This window comes from Cygnus olor, chromosome 3, assembly GCF_009769625.2.
Source record: "Cygnus olor isolate bCygOlo1 chromosome 3, bCygOlo1.pri.v2, whole genome shotgun sequence".
Lineage (NCBI taxonomy): Eukaryota > Metazoa > Chordata > Aves > Anseriformes > Anatidae > Cygnus > Cygnus olor.
In genome coordinates, this window is record NC_049171.1 from 66491082 (window position 1) to 66517250 (window position 26169).

The 26169-nt window shown below is 41.5% G+C and overlaps 1 protein-coding gene across 5 annotated transcripts in view; it reads right to left on the reverse strand.

Moving 5' to 3' along the window:
- Positions 1-26169, reverse strand: part of TIAM2 (TIAM Rac1 associated GEF 2) — a 138688-nt gene that overhangs the window by 88047 nt on the left and 24472 nt on the right. For 3 of the 5 annotated variants that reach the window (XM_040551338.1, XM_040551342.1, XM_040551341.1), the window contains exons 2-3: positions 2896-3009; positions 658-1860 (exon numbers count right to left, since the gene is read on the reverse strand). In XM_040551338.1, the coding sequence (XP_040407272.1) occupies positions 658-1854 (1197 nt within the window). In that variant the 5' untranslated portion in view covers positions 1855-1860; positions 2896-3009. Of the gene's footprint in view, positions 1-657; positions 1861-2895; positions 3010-9920; positions 9987-10476; positions 10796-26169 lie in introns of those variants that run through there. The other 2 variants (XM_040551339.1, XM_040551340.1) reach the window with 2 other exon arrangements.

Consider the following 26169-nt stretch of genomic DNA (forward strand, 5'->3'; position numbering starts at 1 on the left):
TGGCAAGCCAGATGGCAACTCAAGCTCCTCCATCTGGTGAGCTAAGCTCACACACAGGAAGGAGGAGGGCACCCCATGTAATACCTTCATGGGAGGTAGGGGCAGAACCAGCAAGTCTGGCCAGCAGTCTACAGTTGCTCGCCTTGCTAGAGGTGGACCAACAGTGAAACCAAAGCCAGTGATGAATCACACAATACAAACAGAGACTATTTGCGAAGATATTTATAACATGCTATGTCTCAAATTTATTTCTACTGCTCCCTCCATGGTCTTCAAATAATGTATGCTGATTTATAGTATATGTCTATATTTTTCATATCTGAAACAAAGAGAAGGCTTTAAAACTCCAAGACACTTCAGAAATAATGCAATAATTTCAAAAGCTAATTCACTGAGATATGAAGCTTAAGTTAACTAAGACAATGCCCAAACAGGAAGGGAGAATTTGCATACAAAAATGTACATCTTTTTGTTCTTGTTGCTGATACTTCACACAACTTCTGGGTTGGAATATTTCACAGAATTCCACAAATTACTAAAGGAAATTAGTAATTAGCTATTCTGGTAGAAAGGCAAACATGATGCAATCATTACATTTATAGGAGGAATCTACAAACCAACTTCAAGACACTTAGTCTTAGGTTTATTTGTTCATACCTGCAACTTCCTTTTCTTCCTCGAGAGACTTCCTGTCCAGTCACTGATGCGTCGCATACGGCTTTTTAACGTATCCTTCTTGGATGCCTCCTCAGTGAGAGGCTTGGACTTTCTGCACGGGAGCGTGTAGGAGGAGTAATGTGCAGGACTTCCCTGCTCTACCCTGGAGGGAACATCAATGTCTGAGGCAAACGAGACACGATTGCTTAGACTGCCGTGAGTGTCAATATACTCATCAGACAGCCTGATCCCAGGTGAGGGAGTGCTTTCCAAATTTGTATCCTTATAGAGATCTCGAAGCGAGGAGAGAGATGAACTTTGATTGAACGTCTTCTTGTTGTCACTTGCTGGGAAACTGGCATGAATGCTTGTATCCGGAGTGCTCCTGGTCAAATACGGACCATCCAACTCATTGATATCCCCAGCATTTCCCCAGAGAGAGTCATACCATGAAGACTCAGAGCTTAGGGAACTTCCTTTGCTAGATCGAAGCCTTGAATCAGTAGGTGACAGACGATGGCTTGAAGAACAGTCTGCACTGGAGTTCCTCCTGACATCAAGCAGGTTATTTGACTTAGACTCCAAGGTAGGTGAATACCTCAGCAGCTGGACTGGTCCGCTGGACTCCTCGGTCGGTACTTTGTTGTTGCTACTGTTGTGGAACTCAACCCTCAAGCAACCGTCCAGCTTCCCCAGTGTTTTAATGAGAACTTTTGGACTCCTCCTGTCCTCTGATGGGGAGGTTGATGCAAGGCTCTCGTTCTTTCCATAGCAATTTAAAATGTGCCCATTGCATTCTCGGGATGCAGCATGATTACTTCCAGCTTGAAGGCCAATATAGTGGAAACCGTTATCAGGCAGAAACACTGCATTATTTCCTTGGCAGTAGTCGCCTGAGGGATTTGTCCTGTGTTTGGCATGGACACTGCCTTTAGAGACCTTCACCGCAGTGTCACTGAGTCTGGCTGAATAAGGCTGACTGCTCTTGAAGTGCGAAAGGCAACTTCTGGCAAGAGACCTCGACTTGTAGTTTGAGCCACTGTTGGTATGTCCCCATCCATGCAAGGAGCAAGACTTCTCATCTTTAGCATGAATGCTCCGAATTTTTAGAGAGCAAGGCTTCTGCTTGGCACCAGCTGTGGCAGCAGCATGATTTTTTGATCCCTGAAGACTGTATTGGCTTTCTGAATTCCCCATTTTCCACTAAATTAAGAAGAGTTTCATTAGAATCTTTGACCAGAAGACAAAGCGAAAAATAACAGACCATTTTTATTCTCTACACAGGAAAGCGCATTTTTAAAAAATGATATGAAACAATTGTTTCAAAAAAGACCATTAAATAGCCATTTACAACATCAAATTCATAATTGAATTTATTTTAGGGGCAGGCTAGGAAAGCCTATTCTCTGTATGGTTCATTACCCTTCTGTTATAAAGCTGGAATCTAACTCCATTGAAATCATGTCAACACCTTTCTCCACCCACACCCTTGGCAACATCCTTTTCTTAAAATTTACAAAACCTCTGGCTCCCAAGAACAATGGCATAATGAAAGGGAGACAGCAAGATAATCATTACTTAGATGTAAAGTGAACTGTACTTTCAGAGAAATCCCTTTTGCCAGGAGACAAGCAAACTGCAGTTTCAGCTTGACTGGCTTCTGTGCAACCAAGTGTTGCCTCAATAAACTGTTCAGCAAACCCCAGCTTTGTGTTTAAATGGAGTCAATCCAGGAGAAGGAGAAGAAAAAAAAATGGACTTGATTAGTGAAAAGCCTCATCTTCCATTACACCACAGAACTGTGTTATGTTCATTCAGCATGGGACAGTTTGGTAGTTCACTTAGTAAAACACTCTTCATCTTTTTACTGGATTCGCAGGGAATGGCACACAGTGGAGTAGTCAAATTGCCAGAATGAGTTAAATAAGATTTTGGACCTTCCAAAAGTGTACTCAAAAGTAAAAATGATCCTTCTGTTCTTTATGTTACTTGGAATGAATCTCCATTGTTTGTAATTTACAGAAACAACATCAAAGCACGTTTTCAATCAGCACTATGCCTCTTCGTCAGCTCTCAGACTATCACTCTGAATTCACTACAGTTTCATCAAAATTTTGTCAAAATAAGACATTGTGATGACAGAATCTTATTTTTTAGAGTTTACATATATTTTAACATCCTAAGTTCCAGCCCTTACCACTTTTAGCTAAAAAGCACTGTATTAAACAAGGAACATACCTGTAGGAACTCTCTTAAATGTGGATACGGTTATCAGTTAGTATGCTTTGCATCGTCTTCGTGGCCAGCCACTACACTTGTCAAAAAAACAGGATGGAGGTGTACACAGACTCTCTAGAAAACACCAAAAAGACAAAAAATGGCTCTTAGTCAAAGAAAACATACTTTACTCATACTTTACTTAAGCTATAAGCAAAATGAATACAAAAAAAAAAAAAAAAAGGAGCAGAAACAGAATGGAGAATAACATTAATACTTGAACAACTGACACTGAATTAATACAGTTAGGTCACTGGGTAGATGTTTTATTTTCTAATTCTATCCTTCTCCCCTCTCACTGATGTATTAGTGTGAACTCTGAGCACCCTCCATTTGGGTTTTGGAGCACCAATTACAGATCACTGGACTGTGCAGTGATCCACTACAATTCAGACCAAATTGATCAGGGCATGTTCTGCAAGATCTGTTTATCTTTTCCTGTCCTGCCTAAATTCCAGCTACGACCCCTGCAGTGAAAGGCCACTGCACAACTCACTCCATCAAGCACCCAAGCAAGCCCTCTCCTTAGGTTTGTTTGATTTTAAGCTAATCTGCAAGGCAAACAACAGAGAAGCAGCACCAAGCACTACACACACACCAGCAGGTAGCAAGACCCAGGTTCTTCCTGGCCATCCAAATGTATCAGCTCTTTGCTCAGCACACAGAGGCCATAACTCAAAAGGGATGGACAGAAGCTGAATTTCACAGAAGACGGCAGCAGTGCAGGGACTAAAACATTCAATAGAAGAAGCTGTACAAGAGCTCAGTGTTGGAACATAGGTTTTCATTAGAAACCATTCTTAAAAGATACAATACCCTCAAAAATATTATTTGCTGCATAAATTCAGTGGATATTGTTCACAATTTTCAATTGAATAACTATCTGGTTTGAATACAGAGTTTTGCTCTTTTTGACTCGTTTTGTGGCATATTTGTGGCTCTTCATAAGAACCTTCCAGATATTTAACAGAATTCACTCGTAACCTAGGTATTTTGTTACCTTACAGGTAACCAAAGGTAAAGGTTGCCAATGAGAATTAAAAACAGTCTCAACAGAAAGCTTAGAAGAATGTCAGAAAATAAATAACCTAGGAGGGATATATCCTTTTTGCTCACATGAAAGATGCTACAGACCTACAAACACAAATTCATGGCTACTATCACAAAGATTTGACAAAAGAGGCCACAAATTTCAGTTTACCCTTGAAAACAAAGTGAAACAAAGAATATGTTAAACTTGTCTGTTCTCTAACAATTTGGAAGGTTGCTAGTTAGGACACCCTTACCTTACAGCTTTGATGTGCCTATGCTGCTAAGTGCACCCATTGGTGTAAACAGTGTTAATGACATCAAATGTAACAAGCATTGAAAAACAGAGACTTGACATTGAAGGTAAAGGTAAACATAAGATAATACACAAGCTTCATAAAGTCCCAAACTTTTGAACAAATTGCAACTCCCACCCAGCAAAACTGCCTTCCTCAGTCAAGGAGGCGCCAACCACAAACAAGCACAAGTCTGCATTCACAATTCTTCATCTGGGAGCAAAAACTACATTCAACAAGGGGGCTTTGAGGGGCTTATATCTATTCATAAGGGAACACTGAACCCAATTTGTCTAAAGAAACAGGCAAAAAGACCATCTGGTCTCCATAGCAATTGTGCAGTGGTTAGGTAATCCTTTTAACAGAGTGGGTAGCGAGCAAGCTGCTGTCATGAACCTCAGAAGATAGACAGTCAATTCTTCGAGGCTCGAGCTGCTGCTACAGCATCCATTGTACTCGTCTGATCCAATACACAGATCACATAATGGGTGAATGAATAAATTTATCTCAGGGTACAATGTCTACAAAACAGCATTTCAGTCTGTGCAGGAATCAGTTAGCACTACAACAGAACAGTCAATAAATCCCATAGAAATGGTCCCAAGGGATTTTTCTCAGCATCCCAGCCGTCCAGAAAGCTACGGTAGGCTAAACATTCACGCACACTGTAATAACCAACCACGGCATCTGCAGGGTCGCACAAAGACCATCACCCTGAAAATCAGCTGGGATGCCATTCTCTTGCCTCACACTTGTGTGGAGCGATTTTCTTTCTGCTAATTACAATAGGGGGCACAGGGGGAGTGGGCTTGCTCTCAAAGGCAGCGTGACACCAGGTCACAGAGGTGGTCAAGGCAAAGCTCTGGCTGCACTCTTCCTCAACACTCCCACATTTTATCTGTTTTAATTCTGGAAGTTTTAGAAATTACAGTGCAGGGGACTGAGTTCAGCTTCCCTTCTATCTCTCAAAGCAACCTCCTACCCAGAAGACAGCGTACTTTTCTCTGTTTGTTTGCAGAGGTAGAGGGATGAATACTTCTTGTGAGCAACACCGAAGTCTATGAATATTTGCTGCAATTATAATCAGTATATTTAGAAAGCAGCTCACAGCACCTGAAGATGACTATTAAAAGTTTATTTGCTTTCAATTATAACCACATTCCCTAAAAAAGAAGTTTTTAATCTTCACCCTGGTTCCCCTTGACACATTTAAAAAACACAGCTATGCAAACATGCTAATCCGGGAACCCCACCATCACCACCACACCCAATAATTAACGCAAATCATAACCCCAGAGCTAAAAACGTATTTCCCCACCTTTACAGTCCTGCACATAAAGCCCTCCTAGATGTTTTTGGCTCAGAAAAACAAACACAGAAGCTCAGGAGCCTGCCACCTATATTCCCTCATTAATAACACAGCAGCCAGACTGCCTTATAAATGCTAGAGGGGAAAACATCTTCCTTAGGATCGAGGTGTGTGCACATGTAGGGCAGCTTTCTGCCACTGGATGGGTGCTTGCCTCCCCAGTCTTCATCTCTCAAAGTAAAGGTTTACGAAGCTTGACTCGCTAACTACATTATTGGCAAAACTGAACCATAACAATAACATTCCAGTATTAGGTTTGCTTATGAGATAACTAGGAATTTTTATGTAATGAATTGGTGGTAAGTTCGAGTCAAGGGTGACGAGGCTCCTGTGCTGCTCTGGGCTGCTACAGCAGCAGCTTACACCAAACACAGTTTCACTGCTGCCAGCCATCTGCTTCCAGTACAGTCATAGTCACCATGCTGAGACTTTCTAAAACTACAGGTTAGAAAACCACAAACTCCAGACTGATGGGAGGCAAGCACAAAGACGTAAGTAGACTGAATGCTCCACAACCACAGCAAGTATCAGACAGTGGCCATGCACCACGTGGAGAAATACAAGAGATTGTGGTAGATCTCCCTAGGGAGGTTCTGCTTTCTGTGACTGGGAGTGACAATGTCACCACCCAGGGTGTTGTAAGAGATGAATTATGTAAGCTTCAGCAATGGTAAGCTTTAACCTGGAGAAAGAAGTTATGTTCTGGAGACATGAAGCCATTCACCAAAGGTATGGCTGCTGTATTTTGACACCTTTTTTCTCTGGATGGCTGGTAACAGTGAACCATCACCCACAGATGCGATCTGCATCAAGTGAACTACAAACTATTTAATCCCTGTTGAAGCTTTCCTGTGAATCCACTGATGAGGTGCAGGGAAGTTGATTCTCACTCCCCTAAACATGGCATTGGTGCAAAACTGCTGAAAACAACAACAACAAAAGAGAGTAATATGGATTGGTCAAGATTAGGATAGCATTATCTGTTAATATCAGCTGTCCCCTGTACAGGTGAGACACCTCTGAGAGGGCCACTGAACCAGTTCTCTATAGCTGCCACCACCATGCACGGTCACTCACAGCCATCAACTGGCAAACATACGTTTGCCAGAGAAAATCAGGGTTTGAACTCACTTTGCAGTGAAATCAATACTATTACAAAGGGCCTTTATATATGAAGGGCAGTGAGTATATCCCACCACGTACTCTACGGTAATGAAGAAAGAGGAAGCAGGCAAAGAGTCACGTACGCTTTTTGTTGTATTTGGAAAACCTATTTCCAAAAGGGCACTTCAGGACTCCTCTCCCAGCTGCCGAGTGTGACTGTAATATTCACCTCCAGAGTAAGCAAGGTGGAGTGGGAAGGTACAGAGGGGAGCATGGAGGAGAAGAGAACAGGAGGTGCCGGCGCCCTGCAAAGACGGCTGCTCTGGGTACGTGTTTCATACAGGCACCACGAGAGACTGTCATCAGGATTTGTGGATCTGCGATAATGGAGAATCAGAAAGTACTTCAGAGAAAGAAGAGATGAAACAGAACCCCTCCTCATTTACATGAAGTGACCAATTTGTTATTTCCTTTTCCAGTTAAACATACTGCAGGCTGTGATGCAGAGCACCTACTTTATATATATGCATACATGTATGTATGTATATATGTATAGCCAGAAAAGTTTTTTTAATTGACCAAGCAATTCCTGTTTTTCCTTTTTCCTTTCAGATAATTTCAACATTCTCTAATGCCTTACACCAGGCTAAAACGCCAGCCATTTTAAATGGCTTATGAAGCCTTAGAAATTTTAAATAATTATCTTTCAAATACTAACCTGTTCATAAGCTTTGCAAAGAATCAGTGTGCTCAGTGAATTCTTGCAGGGACAGAGAACTGAAGATTTAAAGTTTAAATTAACTTTTAATCTACTTTGGTTTTTAATATGAAAATAATAGAGAATGCTAGAACGTAAACCTGTCCTCACCTTCCCACATGGCTTCATATCGACAGGCACACAGAACTAATGAGGGAAGCACGATAGCACAACACTGTAGCTGGATTAAATATGGAGTTTCTTACTGGAAACAATTTACTGTATTTTTTAGAACTACGCACTTCGGTCACATGCTCCCACAAATCAGAAGCAGATTTCTTATTCCTGCAATCTCAATCACATTCCTATTACAAAAATATACCATAATAATTGTACCGTGGTATTCTTGGCAGGATATTTTGCATTATATACCACTGTATTCAAAGAATGAATAACCCAAACACCACAAGTATGTCCTTAAAAAAAATTGGATAATTTTGCCTTAAAAATCCAATTTGAATCCAAAACTCCTCACTCACTCATTAGTCTCTAAAGAATTATAGCCTGTATAGTTATAATATTAGGAATTGCTTAGTAGCTCACAGATAGAATTAAAAACAATATTTTTTTCTCATTAAATATAGTCATCATGACCTTAGACAATTCGTTTCATGCTGTTCATCATATCAACATCACACGTAGATTTCTAATTTCACATTTATGTAAGAAGGGGACAATCCCCTTTTCTGGTTCCTTCTCTTAAACTAACATTGATCCCAACAGGTCTACACTACATCACAGGTATATCACATCAGAATGACACACCTCACCTGGGATACGATTCCTTCTTTTCTTCAACCCATTCTTCTGGGTCCAAGGCATTGGCAGTTTAATTATATTAGGCCTTACAGCTTTCAAGTTAGAGCAATACGGAAGGCTGAGTCAAGCCTGAAGATCCTTATCATATTATACCAATGCTGATACAATCTAAATCTCTAGAGACTTATTTTTCTTTGGCAGGAAAAACAAATTTCACCATTTGTAAATGTTATTGAATTTATACACAATGGCTAAAGTGCCCATCCATTTAAATAAAAGCCATTAAGCTTCAAAAAAAAAAAAAGAAAAAAAACAACAACAAAAAAAAACAGGAATGCCAGCTCACATCTTGGCTTAATGCAGTAGCTGTAGTAGTTAAAGAGTTGATATGTCAAAGGGTCTATTTCCTGCCCTTGGAGGGGAAATGAACTCAGTGATCTGAAAGGTCTTTTCTTCTCCACCTACTCTGGTTGTGAGCATGCTGGCAGGCCCCAAAGCAGACTCGCATGGTGCTTTCATGGGATTTCCAGGCCTGGGGCCTCGGGCAGGGAGGACAGTGCACCTGAAAGGTGCTGAGATGCTCCACACAGCCCCAGCTCCAGGGACTGAGACCAGGCAAACCCCCCAGAGGTCTCTGCCTCAGCCATCCTTGTGATAATGGCAGGAGGAGAGACTGGAGCTCTGTGGCCCAAATCCTAGCCAGGAACATCTGTCCTCCTCCTCTTTTGTCCCCTTCAGCAGCAACCACCTCATGCTACCAAATACAGCCCCAGTGCTGCATTTCGGGCTGAGAGATAGGGCCTGCCACCCATGACACAACTCGCCTCATAGAATGGAGGGGAAAAAACACATTTTTGGCATGCATTTGGCGTGGTCTGTCCTGCCTCTTGGTGTACACATCCACAAACATCTGAGGGTGCTGACTCCAAAGTAAATGCTTTCCCACCGCTGGCCCTGGGACTTCCTGAAGAGGACAGAGGATCTGGGGCTCAGTCACTGGAATTTAACTTGAGACAGGGTCCTTTGGAAAATTAAAAGCAGATCTTGATTTTAGCATGCCAAGAGCCCTGCAGCACAGTTTAGGGCTTACTTTCCAGTACCTCCATGGTACCAGCATGTTACTCACACATTACAAGAATAAAAAGCACGCTAAGGATTACATTTCCTTGCTAAAAGGCTCGCTTTGTAGCTTTACAGCTACAGAAAGTGCCAGTTCTCTCTTCCATGACATACAGATACCCTTTGCTGTTAAAGCTGATCAGATTAAAAAAAAATCCATCCCTTGACTCTAACCAGCAATTTGCTATACATTGTATAATTTTACCAAATCATCCACTCCAAAGGGAACGAAAGGCATGATTTCCAGAATGAAGTATGAAGTCACCAGAGTACAAAATTAACTCAGTGACCACATCAGCAAGAAGCATAAACAAAGTGGCAAACTTTGGTTGTGTTGCACAAGTAATTAATCACTTTCCTCTTAAAAAAGGAAGAGGGGAAAAAGAGACATTTCTCCATTTCTTGGGCATTTCCCTCTTTTCTTTTTTTTTTCTTTTAAATTTTCCTGTGCCACTGAACGTAGCATTTGCACAATTTCTGTAGAGTTACGTATTTAAAATCTAAGCAGCATTAAAAATCTTTGTAGAAAGATCAAAACCTGTTCAGGACCTACCTCTGCCAGAAGCAGCAGCTATGCTTTTCCACATCATCCCAGTTTACAAGTAGCAGTAGCATTGACTGAAATATTTTCCTCTAACGCTTCACAAAAAAACTACCCAACATTTGCTTGGGTACACTGTTTATGTATTGTGAGTTAACTTTACATTTTGGTGAAAATAGACAGAATCAGAAAATAGAAAAGATTTGGAGGGATTATGAATCATATTTTATTAGTAGAGTCACTTCAACGTTGCAGAAACTACAACACTGAACATACTTTCTCATACTTTGCCTTGAAAAAAATCCGTCCCTGCTGCAGCAGAGCTGTAAAACGATACCGGCGGTGGTTTATTTAGCAATTCAGGCAATCGGCTTTGACAGATGACCAGCAAGAACTGTTTTCTGGAGACAAACCATTCATCTTAGGCGCAGCCTGCGACGGCAGAGGAACCACGGCGGCTCGGGGCTCAGGCACGACACGAGCCTGCTCCGCTCTCTGGGCTTGGAGGGGGATTTCTCTCCTCTCCTCCCCACTCCCCAGCCCGAGCCCCCTTCCCTCTCCCACTTACCTCCCCCAGGGTGCCAGCTTCAGCCTCTCAGCCCCACGCTCTGCCGTCGGGACACATGGACACACGCGCAGACACACCGACTCTCCCTGCCCCAGGCAAGCCAGGAAACTGTGTCTAACACTTCCAAACGCTCAGCTCAGCCGTTGGGAACTAAAAACAGCCCTTGCCCGCGTGAGGCTGGATGTATTTTTGTCTGCAGGCTACACACCCTCCTCCTGGTGCTCAATTTTTTCCATTGGCGGAGCAGCACGATGCAGGCTTCACCAGAGGGTGGTTTTCCACCGGCCGCCCGAAGCGGTGCCGGGAGCAGCCCTCACTGGGCTCTCGGCCGACCCCGCATGCCACAGCCACCGCCGGCTTCCACAGCAAGGATGCTCGTCCAAAAGGAGCTCCTGGGTCTCTTATTTTCTCTCTTTATTTGGGTTTTGTTTGTAGTCCTTCTTCCCCCCCTACTTTTAAGCTCATTAGGAGTGAGTAGGTATTCCCAACATCCTTGGGTGAGCCGCCCCAATGAAAACCTACCGCCCAAAACCACAGCAGGAATGTCACAGTCATGAAAACCCTCTCTTAAGAGCAGCTCTCAGTTGCATTTAACGTATCTACGCAACAGCATCATGTATACAGCTGCAAACTAACACTCTCTTCGCTGCTGCTTTCCTCTGTCACGCTCCTTATAGTATCATATGGAAGGAATTAGTTGCTTTTTTAATAACTAGCCTCAGATAAAACCAGTCTCTTTAGATGCAAATGACATCTCCAAGTTCCAATATAGGGAGCTAGGCTGTTAAATCTGCAGTTAGGCACACGAACAATCACATTGTTATCAGAAGGGATCAACACTTCATTGATTGTAGCAACAGTTGGTGAACGAACTCAGCCAAAAAAACAAGGCGTTTATTCAATTATCCTAATAAAATTGCAGGGTCACATTTAAGTGCCAAGCATGAAACTATAGCCAAGTTATATTGCAGATGATGTATTAAATCAAAAAGAAATACATGAACACTGTAACAGAAATCATCAGAAACCCATGAAAGCCCCAAATCAATATTTACGTCCACAAAAACGAAATAAATATTTGCATAGTAACATAGGAATTGCTACCTAGCAGTGGACTTCTGTTTCACAGTTTCCAGTATCCTGTCTCACTGGAGAGGAAACTCCAAGACTCAGCAGCTTTGGCATAACTGAGAATAAAATTCTAGTTAACCTCCCAAGCACAGTTAAAGTTAACTTCTCCACTCAGAAATAACAAGTCATGTGTCTTCTAAAACTTCCCAGGTTAGCAACATTAGCAATGAATATGCTTCAACTCTACCAACCTCAGTTAAGTTTTCTGTGAGTTCCATACTTTAGTTTTTGTAAAAGGCATCAGAGCAGTACAAGACTTAGGTCTGTACCCCTGGGTCTATGCCTGAATGTATATCTGGGAGCTCCGCGTCTGCTCATCGTTCTGGTGACAATTTCGGTCTCTGTGAAAAGCAAACTATTTTCTCTTTCCTGTTCCTGATATAGTTGTATTCTCTTCACTTAGCCTTGCTGTGGTCCAACGATTTCCATAACAGGCCAGGTCCAAGTCCTGGGATTAGTGTCACAAGCCATGTGGAAGCCATGACAGCTCCTGAGCCAAAGCACTGGGTCTCTCTCAGGAGCACTGGTTGGCCTCTGCTCCCACTCCCCTTCCCACAGTCCTGCATTTCTCCCATTAGCCCTTAGTAGATTAAATAAACCACGTGCATATAATTCCTTAGGAAAGGTTAACATCCGCTCATCCCTGAAGCCTTTCATCAGCACCTGTTTTGCCGAATTTATCTTTCTGAAACATGGATGTTCACAAGTTTAAATGCTATTCCCAGAGATTCCTCTCAAGCACCTTGTACAACAATAGTAATTCTTCCCTAACACAGACAAAAATACCTGGACTGACATATCCTAGGGCCCAGCTGAATCACATTAGTGGCACACGATCTTCCAGCAATGGATAATAAAGCTGTCTGTTCTGTTCCCTTCCTCTTTCATTTTCAGAGGGTGACTCCCAAACATCAACAGAGGCATTCTTCCTATTAGTGCAAAGCACTCAACCCTGCACTTTCTCCTCTTCCAAGTTCATTGTATTTTATCATTCCAGTCCTTGGGGTCATGCAGCTCCTTTCTACATTATTTCTAAACCATCTCTATATTTACTATGTGTCCCACTTTGTATCAGCCAGTGTCATCAAAACATACCCAATTGTTGTGGCAAGCCAATCAACACTTATGTTTGGTCTTAAGACCCGAGTCGATTCCCCCGGCTCTTTCATTTCTGCCCACCTCTAACATACTTACCTGACTACTTTTAGTGTACTGGTATAACATGTCAAAGGTGTGTTTTTCTGCCTTCTACTTGACTTACACAGAGGTTTAACATCCTCCACCTCAGGTGGCTGGGCATGCCTTCCCCGGTCCTCCAAGAGTCCTCCTCCTGCCCTGCTCCTAGGGAAGCTCCTCAGGGAGCATGTGGGTTGAGCTGCCTGGGCTTTGTCACAGACTAGGTCATGGGTTACAGCATAAGGGTCCTTCTTTTTTACAACCCCCAAACTGAGTCTCCACACCCACCTCTTCCTCCTTCTCTCACCCACTGCCTTGCCATTATCAGCTTGCAACAACCTGATAATGAAATAGCCTTTGGAGATCAACAAGGAGCAAGCAAGCTACATGCTACCCACAATTAATCTCTCAGTACTATATGAAGTATTTATGCGCCTCACACTTTTCCATAAACATATCATCATAACACTGCTGGGATGGAGGAATGTGCCATTATCCTACTTTTCTAGGAAACTGCTGGGTCACGTAGGAAATTAAAGGGTATTTCAATACAGCGCGAGGAAACTATGCAGCTTGTGTTACTGCATGTCTCTGCTAGCTTAATGGCTTATAACGTCTCTGTTTTGCAGTAAAAACAAACCGTAGGATGTGCACAAAAGTCCATAAGGGAAGCAAAAATACAAGTTGTGCCTTTGGTAGCTGGCGGCTATATAAATGCTCTAGATTAACATACAACCCTCATAACATATTTTAAAACATATGTTCTACAGAATGCTTTAAAGCCAAGAACCTATTTTTATAGATGGAGATACATGAATTATCCAGATTAAACAGACAGCTATTTAAACACATTTTTACACTGCTTTTACACTAGGGACGCATTCAGATTTCACTTTGAAGGTGCTAAGAGATCCCATTGTCACCACTGTTTTGTCTTCTAAGCAATGGAAATCCACTAAGAAAAACAGAGAATACAGAAGTCCCCATCCTCCAAGCTAAGAAAGGACACCCATCTCCTTTATACTGAAGTCAGCCTACTGTTACAGAATGTCACCCCTATAAAATATCTTTTCCTAGACACAGTCTGTTCTGTTTCTGAAAGACTAGAGTTCTCCACTTTGCCTCCTGCCCTCCCTAGCTGACAAGGACACAACAGACTCGCATGCAAGCCGCTGATGTACGAGGTTCCTCGGCTGATACACAGCAGAATCAGACGGGCACGTGCAGCCAGAGTTTGGTACCTTGCTGATTACAGCTCAGCCACAGACTGGTTGATGCGCACAGAGATTTCATGTCGAGTCCAGGGGTTGACATTAGATTTTTCCCCACTTTGTCTCCCAAAACAAAATAGGAGTTAAAGATATCTGAAGTAGCAAATCAGGCTTCTCAAACCAGAGCTGTAACAGAGCTCTCAAGAAAGCAGGGAAGTTGTGCTATGCAAGGTGTAACTAAGCTGCTAAAAAAATAATTACATGTTATTGTCAACAAGATAGCAAGCAGGCATGAATTTAGGAGCTTTGTTGATTTCACGACTAAAACATCTGAATCGTGCAACATCTGCTAGAGAAATGTTCTCATTAAACTGCACTCAAGGTCTGTCCTTGGTGTCTTTGGCCCTGGAGGAGAACAGCAAGAAATGAAGCAGTCTCCTATTCACCCTTGGTGAAGGAAAACCCTACACCATACGAATTTCCTCCAGAAGACCTGTTTTCAATTTCTCTTCTCACTTTTCTGCAAACTAGTGCTCAACCCCTCCGCTTCCTGGTGTCATTTCCAAATGTTTGCCAGCTAGAAGAGGACAAAAATAATTGAATAATTGAATTTTATTACTTATGATTTATAGGAGCTTGGGTCGAAAACAAAAAGGAGCCTACGCATTAGCACATGCCTTCTCTCCCGAGCTCACAGACCCAAGCAGGACATTTCACCTACTGAATGACAGCATCAACGTACCTCAAACAGCTCTGCCTGCAGGTCAGAATAGATGTCAAGCTACAAAAACTGGTTCATATGGGCAAAATGGGTTTTCCAGTGTCCAAAACGGGACATTTAAGGTACACAATAAACCACAGCTGATGTTTAAAGAAACCTTTTTCCTTTATTTTTATGTCACGTGGTTCTTTAGCATTGTTGCACACGTGAGGTTCCTATTTGTTGTTATGTTCTATTTTCAAGTGAGTTATAGAGAACAGTTGGGGAATCTAAGTGCCTCTGGTTACTGTCTTATTAATTTCAATATAATTAAATGAAAAAAAGATAAAGCATGACCATGTGATAGCAGGGCAGAAACACTACTGAAAACTAGAAAATCAATTAGGAGAGAAAAAGAGAGGAACTATGCAGCAAACCCATCTCCTCAATTTCAATGACTGAGCGTAGCGGATGAGAGAAGCCGGCCTGCAATGATCACTACTGCTTACAAATAGCCCTGGCTCAGCTCAAAATCAGCTCCAAATCCTAGCAGGCCACACAGAGCTGTGAGCATCCTCCCTGCCCTGGTGAAGAAGGAGAAAACTCCATTACTAGAGGGGCAGCACTGTCACCACAGAAGGACACGTCTGAGACCAGCATGGCCCTCACAAGCCCTGGTAGCTATTGCTACAGAGAGGCTCACCCTGCGCGGCCTGAATGGCTGACATCTTTTAATTTTTTTTTCCTTCTGAAATCTTTGCTCCTGAAGAGCAAGGTGATATACCAGACCAAGATAGGACCCCTTCTGAGTAATATTTACTACTTTCCATACCACAAGAGCAGCCCCAATGCATCTTTTTTGACAAGCATGCTGTTTCAGGGATGCATTTTTTCAATAAACAACTGGCAGTAACAAATCTTTGTTAACAATGGAACTGTTAATTGTTTCTTCCTAACTACAATTAAAAGTTGTTCAACTACAACAGATAGGTGTAAACATGCTCTCAATTTAGGACCATTTCTTTGCAGGGACTCAAATGCAAAATGGAAAAAAATCCATCAAAAATATGACCGAAAACATTTTTAAAATACATTAGGTTAAAAAAAATTAGAAGTGAAGCCTTCACACATGCTGTTAAAAAAAGCACATGTCTATTAAACATGTAAAAATATTTGAAGGTGGAGTCATTTGTCACAAGAATATACTAGGAGCTCTTACAACATAAATATTTATAAAGCACAGATGTTATTTCACATAGCATTGCTGCCATAGCTTGTTCCATTAACTGATCCAACAGACCAGCTAATTGCTTGTGCAAGACTGACTATTTGCAATCACCCATTTAAGACAGAAGCACAAACATTTGCAGGAGGTGGGGAAGATATAAGGGGTTGTTTTCTAACCAAATATATGAAATGTTTCATTATAATGCTGATTATCGTTTCATCAATTAATTTAGAAAAAATTGCAGGCATAAGTATCATTACAACAGGGTAAGTATGCCAAAGATTCCAAGAAAATGACATCAAATCAGTGTTTGCTTTAATAGCATGCACCAAAAGGCATACAAAACTGATTTTATTACATAACGAAGTTTACCTAAAGCAGCTCTGCATGGGCATATGATATTATAGGAAGTTTCAAGATATGAATTTTTCCCATAAAGTCTCAGATCCTAAGGTTATATGAGACACAACAAATTCAGTTTAAAATACATCTAACCCTTCTGTTTGTAGAGGGCTTCAAAAAAAAAAAAAAAAAGATTAACACAACAGAAGGAATATTAAAGAAACCAAAGTAAGTTTTTTTTTAAGCCTTGATTGTGGTTTCTCGTTGTTAGCTGGCAAACATACTTAAAAGCGGTAAATCACAATATTTGGAGATTACAATATTATTCAATTAACAGAAAGAAATATCGGGGTATAAAAGCTAGAGTAAATCTGGCCAACATGTGTTGATTATACCCACATGCACTGACTAAAGGGAGCGATGCACGGATCTTGTAGCTGCAAAGATATTTGCCTGCAGCAGAACTAACAATAAGAACAAGTTCAACATCTGCCAGGGTGTCCAACTGCTCGACAATTTTTCTGGTCAGAGGGGGCATTGTTTAAGTTGACAGGTTCCTAATGGTCTGAATTATTTAGCTATTCTCCAAAGACTCTTTCTACTCATTAGAGGGGAAAATGCGAAACAACACAGGCAGGGTTCCCTCGCTCCCCGGGAGCCGATCATGCTAATTGAGGAGAACATCACAATGTGTCCCATTTTAATCACATGAGTTAAGCAGGCAAGGAGCTTCCATTATCCCTACAGTACAATAAAAGACTGAGGCGCCGGCTTCTGCAAGGATGCACACCGCAGTATATCAGCTCAACTTTTTTTTTTTTCCTGCTTTGAACAAAGAGGACATATGTTGTTGGTGAGCGCTGCACCTACCAAGCAAATAAGTAAATTCTGTTAAAGAGAAATTCGAAAGGGAGGGGGACGAAAAAAAGAAAAAAAGCTATTTATTGATTTTTCTTCTCAGCTGTCACATGAGAGATGACAGGCATAAATAAACTAATAGAGCGGCATGGGAGGTTACAGGCAAATGACACTCCTACTTACAAAGTCAGATCATTCAAAGACATTCCCAAGTATATCTACAGAAACGAGGGGGAACACTACCAGTGAGGGAGCAGAATCACAGCAGCTTTACTTTTGATGGATTATTTCTCAGCCACTTATCTTAACAGTAATCAAACACATTCTGCAGCAGTAATTATCTCGTGTAATCCTAGCCTCACTGAACATGGGAAAAATGTAATAGTCTCGGAATCAACAGGACTGTGGTTCTTTTTTCTTTTTTCCATGGCATCAGGAGACCTCCAGTAATTTGGAATCACTTCAAAATTGCAGCACCTGAACAGAGTTCCTCATAGAAACTTGGTACGGAATGGCAAAGCAGTAATTAAGCATGTCTGCAGCACAACTCTGTTACCAAAACACGGACCATGTGTGAGAAGAAAGAGATTTACGCATGCATTCACAGGCTATAGAGGAAGACATGTAAATATTTAGGAGATTACCATATGGAACACGACAGCTACATGGAATAGCCAGTCTGATGGAAGGACAAATGGAATAAGGAGATTCAAAATTAATATTATTACTTCTGTTCCTAGGCAACCACTATATGGATAAGAAATAGCAAAGATAAATTACCTTAATGCTTATAATAGGAGTTCAAATATTCAGGAAATTCCTTTCCCATTATTTAAAAAGATGCTACAGAGATAAACCTTTCAATTAATATGAACAAAAATTAAGCCACTGGTTTACATAGAAAATCTATATTTTGTCATCTGTGTATAAACATTTCCAGAAGCAGAAGATTAATTCAGCAAGCTAAATGGGAAGACATAAAATATTTTGCTGGCATGACACTGTGAATAAATAACTAAAAGCCCAAAAAAGCAAAGAGACAACACGATACTGGCCTATTCAACCATAAAATTCATTTCCAATAACCACATTTCAGCATGCAGCTTAGATCGTATGTAGTATTCTCTTGTTTCAGAGCATGCAAGATTGATTATTATGGGCTCAATTGTCCCATACACAGGCAAACAACATGTAAGGAATAATTAAATCAGCAAGACTCCCCCCACAGAGCCTCCTACACATGCTTACACTCAGGCAAAGCAGGGGTGGGGTCTCTCCCATGAAACAAAAGTGCAGGATTATGCTAGAAGCCTGAGACCATCTGCACAAAGTCATGTGGCCAGGGATTTCCTCTTCCCCTTGCTGTGCATAGGGCATCCTTTCCCACTTCTAGTCTGAGCCGCACAGGGGGCAGCTGAGCTGAGCTTTAGCGCCCTGCCCAGGGACAAACGGGAATAAGGGACTGGGGGTTTCTGAGGTCCTCGTTGCCTGTACTTACTGCCTTCGAAGCTAAGCCACTTAAGGATGTAATCCTTTATACCTCCATTTACAGAAGTTCGTCATGTCTGGGTCATTCTGGTCCCAGCCCAGCCCCACTTGTATCCCCCTCCAGGCACAGGCACCCTGCTTTTATCCATCTCCTGGGGACAGAGGCAAGGAACTTTTCCCTTGAGCCACGAAAACCGCAGGAAAGATGCAAGCCTTCACCCGTTCATATCCCCCAGTTTCGTGTGAATTAACAAGTGGAGCATTGGCATTTTCTGTTTCCTATTTTCTTTCTAATTTGAGTTCCTTTCTCCTTGCCTGAGGTAGAAAACTTGGATCAGGGAAGGAAAAAAAAAAGTTCTTGACCTCAACAGGATATTTTGTTAGGGTATGGCAGCCTCAAGGACTCTTTCCTCTTTCCTGGCATCTGAGAAGGGGGTTACAATTAACGTTCCTGCTGGTTCACTTTTTCCATGCAAGGCCCAGAGGGGAACTCCATAGCATTTTTCCATATATAACGAAACATTAACTCTATTCGCAGCAAAGGCAACCCACAAAGCAATGTTTGGATGCTCTTTGACTTCAGTATCCCTAAGCAATTTGCAGAAGCAGATCTGTTTTTTCTGAAGTGCTCTATTTTGTCTAAACAATATTCAAACCCACGTGAAGTCTATTCAGAAGCAGTGATTTCAGAGTCCTGCCTGCTCTCTCCCACCTTATCAAGCTGCCTTTCAGCTTCCTGAAATATTGTTGATGACATAATGATATTAGTAAGACAGAGCTTGATCCAAGCCAAGTGCGGAGAATAGAAAGGCTCCCACTGACTTCCGTGGGCTTTGGTTCACGCCAAAAACAGGGAAAGTACCCAGAGGATGAAGTCACCCAGATCTGCTTTTAGACTTCTTTTTAGTACGGTCCTTAAAAATAGGCCTAACTTCAGATGTTGCGCTCCTCACTTTATGTTTGGCTGGCAAGGTACACTGAGCCAAAACATTAAAACATACCCCTTGCCTTGGCTTAAGTTCAGCTTATTACCTCTTTACTTTTCTGCAAATTTGAGATAAAGTAAAAATCAGGGAAATGTTATTTTTAAATAAAGCAAAACTACCATCATTTCTAACTGTGCTAAATACAAAAAAGAAACACTCTGCTCACCCAACACATTCATCACATAGCAAGTTTATCAAGGCTGACTCTAGTTCTGCAATATATGAGACTGTCTACAAGCTCTTCTTGCAGGCTGGATTTGTGAAATGCAAGATGACCTCAGGGCCATCCCCAGGAAATCCTCAGCTCCTCTCTATTCATCAGAAATATTAAGCAGTCATTACCTTCCAGGTCCAATCAAATCTTGTTAAATATCCTCCAGTGATATATAAATTGGTCATCTTTCCAATGCAAGATTCATGTCTGGACCTCGATTTTGAACAATATTCAAAAACTAGGAATGTCTGGATCTCAAGGCTTCGCTTAGTTGTGTCTGGAATAAATCAAATCCACAGTCTAGTTTGCATTTCAGCTCTACATTTTCCAAGTAGTTCCAATGTAACATTTTAATGTGGACCTATTGCTACTTTCAGTAATTAGAAGTGCTCAAAACTGTTCAAAATTAATGTGTTTAGTAACACCCTTTTCTTGAAGTGTGAAATTTTGGAAAGCACAAGTCTAATTCAAAATCTGCATCATGTTCTTGTGAATTACCATTTTGCAACAACAAACTGCTAAGATTGATAACTATGAAATTGTGTGTGTGCACGTTCATATATCAAACACAGAACCCCTTATTTTCAGTCTATATTTGTAAGGTTTAGATCAACTGCCAGTGCTCAACATCCCGAGAGGCAGAAAGTCATCCACAGTGGGGACAGCTGTTAGGCCGACCAGCATCTGAAGAGCTGAGTGAAACTACAGGGACAGTGTGGCAACAGCATGCTGTTTTTAATAAACCAGATTAACCCCAGTTACACAGTTTGTAGCTGTTACAGCAACCAAGCCAACACCTCAACATGGACCAAGGAGAAAGCTCAGCGGTGAGGCTAGCAGAGATTGCAAGCATTTTTGAGTTGAAACTTTGTCAAGGCACGAAGAAATAAATGATTTAAACTATGAACAATTCCATTCCTAGGAAATGAGAATGGCCAACTAACCCAGGGTCATGCCAGGTTTAGGGACAGAAGGGCAGAGGGAACAGCTTGTTTGTTGTGTTTGGGGTCGGTTTTGACACAATTGCTTATGAGAACTGTTGCTGCAGCAGAGGCAGGGTTCAGAAGTGCTGTCAGAAAAACACAGAAGGGAAGGAAGAGGACCAGAAATTTGTCGAAGCTCCACACCCATGGCTGCCAGAGTTTCTGGGATGTCTAGTCAAGAGCAGAAACAGAAACACATCTTCACATGGTCTGGCAGTGGGAGCCGAGAGGCCCTTAAGCCAAATGTTTATCAGCACTTGCTAGCCACAGGCTGATAGGAAAATGGAGACGCTGGCCAGCCCCTTGGCAGGAGTCTGACCAGAGCCTTCTGGCCCACAGCTAGCTCCCCCCAGGGCCAAAGCCCCTTTGTCTTGGCATGGAGAGAAGCCCCACATGGTTATGAACCCAAGCTGGTAGGTGTAGCTCACTGGCTCACCAATATTTACTGCCTTTTTTCATGCCTGCTTCCTATGGGTTTCTGTGGTGGGCTCCTAGTCATTACAGACTATGGACAAAAGCAGTTGCCCTATTTGCATATACTAGATTATTTGGCGATAACAGGCAAAATGCCTTTTCCTCGCTGACCCTGAAATACAAGAAGTTATGAATAAACGCAAGTGGATGCATTTCCTAAAGACAGGATTACAAATCAAACTCTGTTGCCCTGAAGAAAATTCACCTCTTTACAAAGTAGTCTCTAGAGAGGACTGTCTCTTATTCTGCCAGTGCAGGCTGGGCATCAAACTTGACCCATCATAACATGTAGCACTTTCCACTTGCTTTGCACCAGTGTAAATAAGTGCAGAATAAGGAAAGCTCTTGAGAGATGCTGCCTGGGTAAATCACTTTTTGTGCAACAAAAAGTGGAAATAGCAGATCTGGTCTCCCCTTTGCCTTCTGCCATTTATTCTTATTGGTTGAGAAAATAAAGTTATAAACAAGCTTGTCTCAAGAATAATTGGGAGGAAGCCAGTCTTTTCAAAATCCTGGAAGCTGGGTTAAATAAATACCTGAGTTCAAAGCACAGACTCAGAGGATGGCATTTCTGGCAAGCATACAATACGGACTAAGAAAACCATGTCATTAATCTGGGAAATGGAATTTCTGGTGATACCAAAAGTACCATTTACTAACCTGGAAATACAATTTCACAGGAGAAAAGCATTGTGTGGCTTTTCTGTTATGCACACATTTATATTTAGAACTATCAATTTATCCTTTCTTTCTGTATTATTGTGTTTCTCATACCACATAGAGCTTTATGCAGTTACTCCTAGGAAGCCCATAAACAGCAACCTTTTTCCTGTGCTTGGCTTTTACTGTTCAGCCATTGTACTGCTTTTTCCTCTTTCCTCCCTTGGGACTAGAAGCACAAGTTTCTTTCACTTTCCCTTATAATACAGGTCTTGCTCAGTATTATTTTTCTATTTTCTATTGTTATTTTGTGCTGTATGAGGTGATGTAGCCATTTAGGATCCAAATGAGGTGACAGATGAAACAGTAACTTTATCCCACAGACTGCAGGCTCCAGATCGATACCAGAACTGGGGGCTAACATAGCAAAAGGATGACCATCTTCTCAGCAAAACTAAGCACAAAACCTCATGAATTCATGTTTGGCTGGCTCTAAACCATGAGGTCATGTGCTAGATTTTTCTTTCAGATGGATAGTAGGTTTTCCTTTTGAAAGAAAAAGGCACACCTTCATGGTATTTTAAAGCAATTTTGGTGGTAGCACCTACAAGACCACTTACTTGACAAAGAACACCATAATGATGCCTAACCAGCCTCTCTACATCAGTAATAACTCCAATGAAATCTCTGCAAGTATTCTGTAGCAAAGTCAGAAATGGTGGGGAATGGAGAAAGCTGGGTCTTCCACTGCATTCATCTATGTTACACCATTTCAACTGCTCTCTGCTTCCTCTATATTGTCAGCTGCAGGCTGATCCTGCAAGCACACTGGCATATACGTGAATCGAGAAACCTGCATTTCAAGAGCATGTGGAAGATTTGTGTGACTTGTGTAAATCAGCTAGGGAACAGCAGGAAAAAAAAATCATTCTACTTCTTTTGAAAAAAATAGTCATGTCAGATTTTTCTGAAGGCAATGAAGGCTGCGTGAAATTATGAACTTTAAAGTCTTTTTTTTTTTTTGCTAGAGCATTCAGTTTTCAAGCTCATTCTGTCCCTTAGAACACCCAGTGAAAAGCTGACAAATGGGAGAACAAAACAAAAACATTTCACTTGCACAACATTAATCAGGCAGGAACTCTAGAAACTGAACAAATTGAAACTGTGGCAAACCTCCCCCCCTCCCAAAAAATACCCACAACAGATGACGAAAGTATCAAAATTGTCTCATTTTCCCAATAAAAATGCCTGAAACCAGATGGGGTCCCCCAAAGACATGGTCTGGGTTCTTACTTATATTAAAGTAAAATCCAAATCTGATCATTTTAATCCACCATAGCTAATCCTATCTACCTTAAAGTAACTAGCACAGCTATCCTTCCTCGTTAAATGTGTTATCTCTTCTGCTCTTTCCCTGCTTCAAGAATTTGAGATACATAGTTCTTATGAGCAGGAAGTTGCTGCTCTACAGAACATATACTTTCCTCCTTCTTCAGTTTTTGGGAGGGAAGTTCTTCATTTTGCCTTCTGATGTGAAGCTCTTCCTCGACACAGCTCATCCCTGTTGTTTGGTTTGTTTTTTGTTGTTGTTGTTTTGTTTTTTTCTGGAAAAGACATATCTGTGGAAGCTTTAGATACACCACCAGCAGACAGAAGAGGAAACCCACACCTACAGTAACGTAGGTCATTAATCAGTCCATAAAGCTGTTGTCAAGACCTGGAGTAAGTTCACAGACTACTTGGTGTTCATAAAGTTTTCACTGAACATCTGTTGAGGGTGTGGGAGTCTACAGCTCTTAATACAACTGATTTAGCCAAGATTAGGTTAAAAAAAAAAAATAGAAAAATAAACTACTAGTGTTGAGACTATGTATCTTAGGGTGTCTACTCTTAACCTACTTTAAAAAACATCTTCTACCTGGCAAATTTTGACATTTTTCCTCAACTCTGTCCCAAATACTTGCTGCTGTCCTACTTGCTCCATTTCTTCTGCAGTAACTTCCCTTTTGTCCAACAGCACATGGTTTCCAGCCATCATGTAATTTAGTTATATCCATCATGTCCCAGCAAAAAGCCAGGACAGAAACTGGTCCGCAACTGCAGCAGGCCTCCAGGGACAAAATCAGCAGTGCAAAACTGCAGTTCAGCAGCAGCTTTCATTAAATATGGTTGTTCCCCTTCTCTGTGAGAAAGAAAATCATGTTTATTCAACAAGGTATTCATCACTGCAAAGAAAAGGACATTTTACAGTCACATACTGACTGCTACCTATCATAATGGCAAAAATTTAAGAGAGATATGATGATAAATGATGGCGGTTTTTTGAACCAACTTTTTTTTAGTTCAGCTAAATAACTGAATATTTTGATAAACTTACTTGACTCTCCTCTTGTAGCCACTACATTTAAGATGTCCCAGTCAGCCAACTAAAACAAATACACTGTTTATCCATTTTAAGTACGTCCAGCTTCCAAAAAAATAGAACTTGACACAAATAATAAGAGATTAACAAGCCATGAAAATATCATGTGTAAATGTACATATAAAAGTATCAAAAGTAAGAATTTGCTAAAATTACTTACAATCATACAAATGTTTAAATGAAAATGAATCAGTATAATGTGACTTGCTGATATGCAAAAAGGTAAGTTCAATTACTCTCCTCAGCTGCAAAACAGAATTTCTTATTGGTAAATAACCAAGGGAAACCAACCCACCTTTAGGAAAACAACTAGTGTCCAGTGCAAAACGAATTTAACACCTTGGGATCACCTGCTAAGGAATTCTAATAGCTATTCAAGTCATCAAGTCCTCTCTCTGATTTCACCATTGATTCTAACCTAACAGTCACATTTGAGTTCTTCTTACAGATCTTCATAAGGAATATTTCAGCAACAGATAATGAAAAGAGAAAAATGCAATAAAACTGTGATTTCCAAATTAGAACTAAAAAGCAAAAATCAGAAGACAATGCTGGTCTCCTCTGTGGCCTTAAAGGCTGAACAAACACACCCACTACCACCATACATAGGTCACCCTTAAAATGGCAACACAAGGAGCTCCAAACCCTCCCATGCTTTTGAAGCCATTTCTCCAAACCCATATGGGACTTGAACACAGTGAAAGCCCGCAGTTGGAGACATCAGATGCTGCTCTGGTTTTCCAAAAATGAGTTCCCATTTAAAACTCTGGTTCCCCACAGGGGAGGTAAATGGGTTGGTCGGTTCTGTCCTCCCTTCCCACTTCCCTCCTCAGGCCACCCATGAAGGTAACGCCATCGCATAATAAACATCAGATGAGATGGCATTTACCCTGCCGTGCTTGTACGAGAGCTGCAGCTGGTCGTGGGACCTTGTTGCAGAGCCACTGCGTGAGGAGGCAGCCCCAAGCCCTCCCTTTCCAAGGCCTCCACCACGGAACAGCGCGGGCCACAGCTTGCGATACAGGTGGCAAGGAGGCCGGTCAGCAGCCGGGTTCAATGCTTGCTGGAGGATGAGCACATCCAGCCAGAAATGTCCAGCCAGCAGGTGGAGGAGGCAGCAGAAGTCCAAGGTCACTGAAACACGTTTGCCCTGGCCCTGAGATAAATCCAGGCGGCGCTTTCTCAGTAAAGCGCCAGCTGAAAGGGGGACTGGGATGTTCAGGGAGAGCAGCAGATCAGTCGGACTGCCTCCTACCATTTCACTCCAGCTGCTTGCTGGACTTACTTCACTTGATATATTCACCATAAAGGAACAATGCTTCCACAAAGAAATTCTCAAATTTTTACGTCACTCCATTTCCTCATTTAAATAACCCAAACAGCAAACAGGCACCAAAAGGCATGTTGGTATTTTACACAGCAAACATTACCAACAAGAACAACCACCGACTTTCATCTGGGGAAAAAAAAAAAAAAAAAAAAAAGAAAAAAAAAAGCTTAAGGAGTGATATCTATTTGTTGCTCTGGCCTCTTGAACCCCCTTGACTATGTCCAAAGGAAAGTCTTTTAAGGACACTTTAAAATACACTGGCACATGTTTCACAATGGAGTGTTATCCTTTTGCTCCTCACCCCTGTGACAGACAATCCCAGGAAGCTGCAAGTCCTGAGATCTCTCTGGTCAGCGTCTTCTGTAATCACAGCGAGGCAGCAAGGTCAAAGAGAGAATAGTAGCCATAAAACAATTTTTAATGCTACTTTTCATTTTATTCTTTTTTGTTGTTGTTGTCATTCAGAGTCACCTTGCATGAAGACTAAAGA